We start from the raw sequence: 11363 nt of genomic DNA, 5'->3' as shown, positions 1-11363 counted from the left end.
ACTTAAAATCCATTAAAACAAACCCTACAAAAATGTAGCCACTTTTAAACCTGTTAGGGACCCTGTGCAAGAAAGGTCCCTGTTGTCCAATAAAGCAAAATAATGTTAGGCCAGTATATACAGTACATGATCACGTGGCTTTGACAGGATGAGACAATCAAGCCGCTTATGATTATTAAGGTGATAATTACCTTAATATAAAAATATTACCTTAATAATAATATATTTTAAAGATTATACTTTCAGGCTGCAAAGCCGTGCGCCCCCTGGAGGAAGACCCTCGGTTTGGGCTTCCGCTCTTTCTGGAGGAATCAGTATCCCGACATGCACCGGGGTTTGAGCGGCACGGCACATCAACGTGTTCTGATCAGGACATGCTGCACCTTCATTGATTTTAAAAATCATCAACTCTGTGTCGATTTTAAAGTTTATGAATTGATTTTGTTTAATCTTTGCTTGAAAAGCGGCAGCGCGTCTGTTTGAGCGAGATGTCTTTGGTTTGTGCGAGTAAGTGAGTTTGTTTCTGTTAGCATGAGTGATTAGCAGTTAGCCATTGTTGTGCTATATTAGCAGAAACTTTGTATATGAGAAACTACGCTTAAATTTCTATGCTTTTTGGTGGTTTTGCTGCATTTCATTAAAGTAGAAACGAATTAATGCAATGCTTTTGTCTGCAGCTGGAGCAGTCTCTTAACTTTATAGTTCAACAAGCAAATCATACTCGCAAGGGGAAAGAAACGTGAATATCAAGTCTAGACTAGAGATTATTGAATAACGTATTGTGAGAAACATTTGATTAACCGTGGTGTACTTGTAATGAAGTATTTGTACTGAAGGAGACTTGTATTTGATTTGAATGCATCTTATTTATTGAAATTCTTAAAAATATCAATCTTGTTCTCTCCCCAGTTTCAAACGAGGTGCCGGAGCACCCCTGTGTCTCTCCTGTTTCCAATCAAGTGTTTGAGAGACGTCTGATCGAGAAATACATAGCGGAGAATGGAGCTGACCCCATCAATGGACAGCCATTGTCTGAGGAGCAGCTCATTGATATCAAAGGTACAGGGGCACAGATGACACTGTTTTCATGAGAAGTTCAAATGCTCTATGGCCACTTCAAAATGCATCCATTTCTTTACTTTTAGTGTCTCACCCCATTCGACCGAAGGCTCCCTCTGCCACTAGTATTCCTGCGATCCTCAAATCTCTGCAAGATGAGTGGGTGAGTTCTTTGGCCTGACTGTGTGAAGAAGAAATGCATGATGTCTTTCTCCATCATTGAGTTTGTCTGTCCTCCAGGATGCCGTAATGCTGCACAGTTTTACTCTGAGGCAACAGCTGCAGACCACTCGACAGGAGCTGTCTCACGCTCTCTACCAGCACGATGCGGCCTGCAGAGTCATTGCTCGTCTCACGAAAGAGGTCACTGCCGCCAGAGAGGGTAAGAGTGGCAGAATTGTGCTTTCTGGATGTGCTGATGATACTGTGCCTTTACCGACATGTTCATTATTCTGCTTGCAGCTTTGGCTACACTCAAACCTCAAGCCGGACTGATCACTCAACAAGCCACTCCTGCTTCTCAGCCTGCAGCTGTGGTCAGTAATTGCGCCAGACAATTTATGCATTCATTAGAGGTGGGAGGAAAAAGAATATTTGCCCTGAGAGCGTACACTTTGACTACGTGATGTAGCAGCCAGTGAAATTTCTGAACAAATCCGCAACAGAAACGTTGTGCGTCTCCGAGCAACACTGTTCACAAACTGATTCATTTGCCAACAAAATACCGCTGATCATTTGACTGAATGATTCGCTGACACATTCATAAAGATCAGCCATTTAGAATGAATCGTTTAAAACAATGATTTTGTGCCAACCGACTAGCTGCCACATTTTTTTTTTTGTACATTTCAATATTTATATTTAAACCCAAAATCTTTCATTATTTATAAAATTCTAAATGCATTCATAACACATCTGTGCTGCAATAAGCAGGCTGTGTAAATGGCATCTAAACTCTGGTTATAATGATGTTGAGTTGGTTGTCTGTCGTTTTTCATTACCACTTTATCGAAACGCTTGTTTTTGGGGTTTTTTTAAGATTCAGTGAACTTGTCATGAAAATAGCAATAAAAACAAACTATATCAAAATTGAGTCCAAATGATTGCCTCCACTAGCATTTATGGAACAATCTATTTAAACATATATATTTTTAATATCTTTAAACTGATTTGATCTCTTAGGGTGCTGGCGGTGAGGCCATGGAGATCAGTGAGCAGGTTGGAATGACTCCAGAGATCATACAGAAGGTGTGTTGAAGTACAAGTACCACATGGTTGAATGTGCAGCAATGATTTTCATAGCTAATGAAATTGATCTTTTTTTACAGCTCCAAGATAAGGCCACCGTCTTAACCACCGAGAGAAAGAAGGTGAGGATTTTATTTGCAGTGCTGCATTGTGGGGTTTTTTGTCACTGTGTGGAGCATTGTGTACTTTCATGAATGTACTTAGCCTTTTATATGGCTTTGTTTTTCAGAGAGGAAAGACCGTGCCGGAGGAGCTGGTCAGAGCAGAAGATCTCGGCAAGTACCGCCAAGTGGCGTCGCATGCTGTAAGTAGCCAATAAGTTTCCCATTATGCACTCAAGGGATGCTAATTTATATAAAATGATCAATCATCCTTTAAATCAGGGGTCACCACACTCGGTCCTGGAGGGTCCTGCAGAGTTTAGCTCCAACTTGCCTCAACACACCTGCCTTGAAGTTTCAAGTATACCAAGCAAGACCTTGATTATCTGGTTCAGGTGTGTTTGATTAGGGTTGGAGCTAAACTCTGCTGGACACCGGCCCTCGAGGACCAAGTTTGGTGACCCCTGTTTTAAATTAACGATCAATTAATCGATTATCCTTAATCTCTTAAACCTGAGCTTTTTAGTGATAAGGGGAGCGGTCTTTGCGTACTTTCTGGTCTATAATCCATTCAGAATTTGAATGCATTCATGCACTCATGCACTATGATTATAACTGAAATTTGGCCTTGAGACATGATCAGGCCAGGACTCATCAAGCATCAACCATGTGATGTTTGGGGCAGATCGGACATGTTAAAGTTGGTGTAAAACAAGTAATTTCCTGTTGCCAGCAGTTGGCGCTATCACTATAAATGAATATTGCTTAAAATACCTTTTAAAATCTTTAACTGATGGTATTAATCAATCAAAATTCTTACTTCTGGTTAATGGTTAAATGATTGTTGTCAATTAAATTGTTAATTCTTATATAGTAATATCTGTTACATCCAATGTTTGTGTGTGCTATGCATTTGTCCATAAAACACCACGCTAACAAGTTGATATTGTTATGAGTCAGTCAATCATGATCTTCAATGTCATTTAGCGTCTTATTAGGCAGCATCCTACGTAGACAGCAGGCAGCTTCTGTTCCAGGCAGTGTTTGGAACAAAACTCATCTCAGATTAACCTTTATTTTTCCTCTTCCTGCTTAACAGGGTCTTCACAGTGCCAGTGTACCAGGAATCCTCTCGCTGGATCTCTGCCCAACAGACACCAACAAAGTCCTCACTGGTACCATTACAACACGATTACACAAACACGATTTGATCACAAGTCATCAGATTCACATAATTCAAACGTGTGTCTCCTAGGAGAGCTTGTGGTCAGATATACATCACTTACTATCCCTCGTGTTACTGCACTTTGTTCCTAAAAACAGACTCGCATATAAATTGCCACAACGATAGTTTTTTTGACATGCGCTCCTCAGGTGGTGCGGATAAGAACGTGGTGGTGTTTGACCGTCGGGAGGAGCAGATTGTTGCCACCCTCAAAGGGCACACCAAAAAGGTCTCGTCTGTCATCTACCACCCTGGTCAGGTAGGCCATCGCTCCCGTGCTTCATTCATAAACTCATTTCTGGTGTATCTTCAGCTCTCACATCTCTTCACATGTTCTCTGTCAGTCGGTGGTGTTCTCAGCATCTCCAGACAGCACTATCCGTGTGTGGTCGGTCAGCGGGGGCAACTGCGTGCAGGTGATCAGGGCCCACGAGGCCAGTGTTACCGGCCTCTCTCTGCACGCTACCGGAGACTACTTACTGAGCTCATCTGAGGACCAGGTAACACACAGGCTGATGGTTGAGGAACAGTACGCAAGCAACTAGTGATGTAATGATATTATCAGTATCGTGATGTCACAATAGCAAAACTGTCTCGATATTATCATGGTCACATGACGATATGAAACGGTTTTTAAACATGACGATTTTTAAACTTCCTATTCTAACATAAAAGGTGTTTTTAAAGTTGTGTTTGGGTCATTATACTTTGGCACAGTATCTGTCAAACGAACTAAAACCGAAAGCACAATATGGTTTAATCCCTTCAAGTCTGTTTCAAAGTGGAGAGCGCACTTCGTTCATGCGATCAGCTCGTGATCTGTTTTCCGCGGCTCTGTTCACAGTGAATGAATCCAGTGAACTTGTTGCACATGCTGAGTTTTGCTGAGAAATAAAGCAGTTGTGCTTTGTTTTCATGGCATATGATTACAGCATTTCACTAAATTTGTAGTGAGATGCATTTTTGTGAGCATGTTTGCAAGTTTTCCGTCTAAATAAAAGTTTAAAATTGCAGTATGAATTGCTGAAAGCTAGCGGTTTAAATGCAGTCCAAATTCAAAATATTTTAAGTGTAGAAATTAGGAAAGTATTGTAATTTCCCTACTGTAGTGTAAAGCTTATATAATATACCTATGAAATGTTCATTTTCATTTATTTTACAGTTCAATTGTTTTAAAATATATGCTATTACTGTTGTTGTTATTTTTATTATCATTCTAATTTGTTTGGCTTCTTAAAACACCAGTGTGAATGTAATTTAGACAGACAGTTTTTCACAAATAAAAAGGGTGGAGTCCCCTTTAAAGATTAGGTACTTTAGGACTTTTTTTTCTTACTTAAGTTTTCTTAGTTAAGGACACGGGTTGGAGCTCTTAATTTTGAAGTGCATTAGATTAACATTTGATGCATTAGAAAGTGCATTAGATTAAGAAAAAATTAACATTTGTACATTTTAAAAGTAAAATTATTCTGATTCTTCATTTGTCTTTGTTTTTTAATTATTGTAATATCAAATCATGGACTTCATATTGCAATATTATCGTATCGGAAGATTTAGATATTTTTACATCCCAACAAGCAATGCTTAAACGTGATTTTTACTAAATTATAGTTTGCTCTTATAATAAATAGTTGTTTTGCGGTTTAACTACTTTTTAGAAAATAATTTTTTTTAATTTTTTTTTTTAAAGCAGTTTTCTACCTCTGTTATAATGCATTAAAATGTGTTGTGTTGTAGTACTGGGCCTTCTCGGATATCCAGACTGGACGTGTCCTGACTAAAGTGACCGATGAGACCGCTGGATGTGGTAAGTATTCCTCTCTGTCGACTAGGACTGGCAGTCTATCAGATATTAAGAAAATATTCACTATTGTGTTGGCATTATAAAAATTTTCTGCATTATTTAAGCTTGGGAATTGAAAACTGGCTGTAATTCAGGGAATTGGTTGTTCTCTGTGTATTCTAAAATATTTGTTGAATTTCTGATGTATTGGTTCTGTCTTTGTGAGGGCAATGAAAACAAATTGCATTTACGTTTTCTTCAAAAGTACTAAAATCATTAATGTAACTGTGAAGGAGAGTTTTTAATGGGAAAATGCCATAAAATAAACAAGAAAACAACAATAATGTAATATAATAGGAAACAACTGTATAATTATAATTTCTTGATCTGTAATGTTGTGATGATATTAATGTGCTTTCTATTGCCTCGTTTCCACTGAGCAGTACGGTACAGTACAGTATGATTCGGTACGGGTAACCCTGATCAGGCTTGCGTTTCCACTGCCAACAGTACCTTTTACTAGATAGGCGTGGTGTATGCCGGAAAGTAGCGATCGACAATGAAGCATGACAATAAGCACAACTCTGCTTTATTTATTTATTTTTTTGTCAATTTTAATGAACAATAATAGCCATTATAAAAGTATAAGTACAAAGTATAAGAGGCTTATATAAGAGGAAATAAAGACAAAAGCAAACAATTCACAGTCAAACGTTTGCTACAATGTCAGTGCTGTAATTTACTACGGTAAAGTTCAAAGTAAATATAAAGTTAAACTTTGTGTTCAGTCAAAACGATATGACCAGGAACAAATAATAGATTCATGAGACCACAAATGCCTGTTAAATATACATAAAACGAATTGATTAGTTTAATCACTACCGAGACCTCAGAGGCAAATGTCGGAAGGACTAGCCGAGCGTAAGGCTGCTCGAGGCGGATACATGAGCACGGAGCGCCCGCTGATCGCCTGGAGCTCCGAAATCGGCATAGCATATTTTCAAATAGGTCTAGATCTTTAGAAATAAACCGCAGATTTGAGTTTTAAATAACTACATTCTCACCTGAAAAACTCTTAAAACTACATTTCATGACAGAATAACAATAATATTTTGAAAATTACGTGGGTTTTTGGGCAATGATGTTTCAATGATAGGGGGAAGTCGTGGTTAGAGAGTCGGACTCGTAATCCAAAGGTCGTTGGTTCGAGTCCCCAGCCGGCAGGAATTGTAGGTGGGGGGAGTGAATGTCCAGCGCTCTCTCCACCCTCAATACCACGACTGAGGTGCCCTTGAGCAAGGCACCGACTGCTCGGTGCCGCAGCATAAATGGCTGCCCACTGCTCCGGGTGTGTGTTCACTGCTGTGTGTGTGTGTGTTTACAGTGTGTGTGTGTGTGTGTGTGTTTACTGTGTGTGTGTGTTTACAGTGTGTGTTTACTGTGTGTGTGTGTTTACTGTGTGTGTGTGTTTACTGTGTGTGTGTGTTTACTGTGTGTGTGTTTACTGTGTGTGTGTGTGTGTGTTTACTGTGTGTGTGTGTGTGTGTGTGTGTTTACAGTGTGTGTGTTTACAGTGTGTGTGTTTACTGTGTGTGTGTTTACTGTGTGTGTGTGTGTTTACTGTGTGTGTGTGTGTTTACGGTGTGTGTGTGTGTTTACGGTGTGTGTGTGTGTTTACGGTGTGTGTGTGTGTTTACGGTGTGTGTGTGTGTTTACGGTGTGCGTGTGTTTACTGTGTGTGCGTGTGTTTACTGTGTGTAAACACAGTGTTTACTGTGTGTGTGTGTGTGTGTGTGTGTGTGTGTGTGTGTGTTTACTGTGTGTGTGTGTGTGTTTACTGTGTGTGTGTGTGTGTTTACGGTGTGTGTGTGTGTGTGTTTACGGTGTGTGTGTGTGTTTACGGTGTGTGTGTGTGTGTTTACGGTGTGTGTGTGTGTGTGTGTTTACGGTGTGTGTGTGTGTGTTTACGGTGTGTGTGTGTTTACGGTGTGTGTGTGTGTGTTTACGTTGTGTGTGTGTGTTCACGGTGTGTGTGTGTTCACTGCTGTGTGTGTGTTCACGGTGTGTGTGTGTTCACTGCTGTGTGTGTGTGTGCACGTTGGATGGGTTAAATCCAGAGCACAAATTCCGAGTATGGGTCACCATACTTGGCTGTATGTCACTTCACTTCACAAGTCCACAAGAACACATATTGAGAAACGCTTATTGTCTGTGAGAAAATATAAAAGTATAAAATACACTGTTATTATATTTTTTTTAATGTGTTTTTGCGCACACTGATGTAATAAGCAGAACACGGAACGAGTGAAGGAGAAGCTTTATCCCCTAGTATCACGCACAAGTGACGATTCTAGTAAACCAATCAACTTCTGTAGTGAGTTTAGCCTTTGCTGTGCTAGGTACCCCAACGAAAGGGTACCAAAAAAGTGGTACGGTATGGTTCGTTATTTTGGTACCATTCACAACTTCTGACAATGGAAACGGACATAATTGCGTACTGTACCGCTCAGTGGAAACGAGCCATATGTGTATCGCTAACAGCCTACAAATACAGAGAAACGTTTTGGTCCATATAGCCCAGTAGACTAACTAAATCTGAACTGTGCGTGTGGAACTAATGGAAAATGTCTCATTTTTAACTAGATTTTTACTGTAATATAATACAAAAATGGCTTTGGATGAAATGCTGCCGCCGTTGCTTGAATGAAGACAATGTTCATTTGAGCAAATCAATATGTACAACATTAAAGTAAAACGGTTAATATCGTCGAAGGACAAAAAATATCAAAGTTCATGTTTTTTTTTGTATTGTATTGCACAGCGCTTACATTTGATAATTACTGCTCAGATGTGGAAAATGTAAAGCCCTCCTCCTTTCCCTTCAGCTCTGACCTGTGCTCAGTTCCATCCTGACGGTCTGATTTTTGGCACTGGCACGGCAGATTCTCAGATTAAGATCTGGGATCTGAAGGAACGGACCAATGTAGCCAACTTTCCCGGACATTCAGGTCCTGTGACATCCATCGCCTTCTCTGAGAATGGATACTATCTGGCCACTGGTAAGTCACGTGACCCTGACTTGAGAAATCCAGTAGGAACACATTCCTTTTCCTCCCAAGTCAAATCACATTCGTTTTAGTGCCGTCAAACGATTAATGACAGTTTTTGTTTACACAATATATGTGTGGGTACTGTGTATATTTTAATTTGGATATAAAGAGACACACATACAGTATATATTTTGAAAATATTTATATAGTTTATATTATATATAAATATAATGTTTTTCTTAAATATGCACATGCATGTCTTTTTATATACTAGTGCTGTCAAACGATTAATTGCATTCATAATAAAAGTTTTTGTTTACATAGTATGTGTGTACTGTGTATATTTATTATGCATATATAAATACACACATGCATGTATATATTTAAGAAAAATGTTATGTTTATATATTAAATATATGCAAATATTTTCAAAATATATACTGTATGTGTGTGAATATATATATATATATATATATATATATATATATATATATATATATATATAATATACACAGTACACACACATATTATATAAATAAAAACTTATTTTGTATGCGATTAATTACAATTAATCGTTTGACAGCACTAATTTATTTATATAGTAATTAACAGATAAGTGACGGTTAATGTTGCAAAATAATGAAACTGTAAAGCAGCTCTACAGAAGGCAATAATGTTCAGCTCAGTTTAGTTCTTATCCAAAAGAGTTGATCTTCGCTGATTTAAAGTAAATCGTCTTTTAAAGTCTGTTTCTACCTGTTGTGTTTGACCTGTAGGTGCTCAGGACAGTTCACTCAAACTGTGGGATTTGAGGAAGCTAAAGAACTTCAAGACAATCACTTTGGACAACAATTATGAGGTCTTCTTGCATAGGCCACAGATATGACTGCCATGTGTTCTTCATCTGTTTGACGCTGTTTACTACATTCACTGAAAACTTGGCTAATTTTTCTGACTTTCTCTTGTAGGTAAAGTCTTTGGTCTTTGACCAGAGTGGAACATATCTGGCTGTTGGTGGATCAGACATAAGAGTTTATATCTGCAAACAGTGGTCTGAGGTCCTCAACTTCTCTGGTGAGTTGAGCCAAGAAATGTTGGGTTTTGTCTAGTAATATTATGCATGAAGTGAAATACCATTCTGTGTGTGCTTTTAAGCTGTGTGAGGTTTGCTGTCGTCTTTGTCAAGAATGTTCTGTTCTGAGCTATCAAACGGACTTTTTTCTTAGCTATGCGTTCTTATGTTTTAACTTCTCCTGCGTTCTCCTGCAGATCACTCTGGTCTGGTGACCGGTGTGGCTTTCGGTGAACATGCTCAGTTCCTGGCTTCCACAGGCATGGACAGAAGTCTCAAATTCTACAGCCTGTAATAGAAATGGAGAACCTTCAGGAGAGATGTGAAAGAGGATGTGATCATTTTCCCACAGCAAACATGTCAGTAACAAATTGTGCATGTGTATACATAGATATACATTCACTGTCATATACATTATTGTAGTGATGAATTCCTTGGACACATACAGTATACCTGACTTTGAATTCAGTAACTTCTTTTGTCAGCTATTGCTTTAAGACAGATTTTGGCAGATTTGGGTTGATTCAAGCTCTTCTTTTTATTTTTTTCCTTTTAAGCTTTGATTGTAGACTGGCAAACTTTGTTAGTGTCCCACGACTTTTTCTTTTTTCTTTTTTTTTTATCCTTTTTGTCTACAATAACAGCAAATGTGAAATAGATTCCAAATAAAGTTTAAATTGTTTTTATTTATTGTTTTTTTATTTAATTTATTCATTGAATATGCACTTGCAAGAACTGACCAGGAGTTTTTGATCCACTCAATGTCTAGTTTTACAATGCAGATGCCTTGCAATGTTTGACAGAAGCCTTACAGAGAACAGTGCCTTAATATCTGTGAGCTGGACAATAGCAGCCGTTGCCAGGAAGATTTTGGGAGAAACCATTACCATGTAGGGGGATCATCATCCGTCTGTTGTCTTGGAACCTTTTATCACACATTACTAAAGCCTGTTCAAACATGATCCCTCAGGTTTTTGAGCTGCATTTTGAAGGAAACTTTAATTAAAATATATAGAGGTATGTCCAAGATGAGCCAATAATGTTTTCATCCACTTTGGCAGAAGATTTAAAAAAAATTGATTTGAGTGTTAAAAATCAACTTTTTGGAGTACTGTCGTGATGTATCATGCATTTTTAAGGTTTCTAAATTTGGCTAAACTGCTGAAAAACCTGTTGCACATAATCTACTACATGTCTTTGGTTACCTAATTGGTAGTTTATTGTGCTTTTGTAGCAAGTAAAAGGCTGTTTAGTAAAATTTAAAAAAAAGAATAAAAACCCATGTAGTATGCTTTTTGCTGTGAAATATCTTATAAAACAATAATATTAGTTAATATTTTGACAGAAGCCATTTATGTTTGCTTTATCCATAAATCGTTTTTAGAAACATTAAGTCAAATAGTATCAAATGATACATTAGGCTTTTAAAGAATGTTTCTTTTTTCACAATTTTGTTTTGCCCCCCACATCAAAAACTAGAGCTTTGATAATACATCTGACCCATGTAAGTTACTAAGACTTGAAATTATAGTAGAAATATCTTGAAGTAATTATGAAAATAAAAATGATTGTGCGATATAGGATGACTGATATATGCATTTTATGTAAGTAATGTTTTACTGCTATAAAAAATCTCATTGTCAAGCTATCAGAATTTTTTGAAAATATAAATGTGCAGCATCTGCACCAAACTGCTGATAATCAGACCGACTGCAACGTGCTTTTATATATTCTCAATCGTATTGATATATTTTTTTCTCCGTTTTGAATTCATGGGAGCTTCAGAATTAAGATGCGTTTTCACTAACCCTCAAAAAGAGATGCA

At 37.9% G+C, this 11363-nt stretch overlaps 1 protein-coding gene across 1 annotated transcript; it reads left to right on the top strand.

Annotated features, from left to right (window-relative positions):
• The first annotated feature begins 313 nt into the window (after positions 1–313).
• LOC306853678 (pre-mRNA-processing factor 19) lies at positions 314–11241 on the top strand. The gene is made up of 16 exons (XM_079391264.1): positions 314–507; positions 910–1059; positions 1146–1222; positions 1300–1441; positions 1522–1595; positions 2242–2307; positions 2388–2429; positions 2537–2611; positions 3508–3583; positions 3783–3892; positions 3978–4133; positions 5371–5440; positions 8302–8475; positions 9243–9325; positions 9435–9540; positions 9736–11241. The coding sequence occupies exons 1-16, from the start codon at positions 489–491 to the stop codon at positions 9831–9833; spliced, it is 1518 nt and encodes a 505-aa protein (XP_079247390.1). The 5' UTR covers positions 314–488; the 3' UTR covers positions 9834–11241.
• The last annotated feature ends 122 nt before the right edge of the window (positions 11242–11363 follow it).

Source organism: Barbus barbus (assembly GCF_936440315.1).
Source record: "Barbus barbus genome assembly, chromosome: 33".
In the NCBI taxonomy this organism is placed as follows: Eukaryota; Metazoa; Chordata; class Actinopteri; order Cypriniformes; family Cyprinidae; genus Barbus; species Barbus barbus.
Note: the sequence above shows the minus strand (reverse complement) of the source record. Positions and strands in the feature narration are given on the sequence as shown.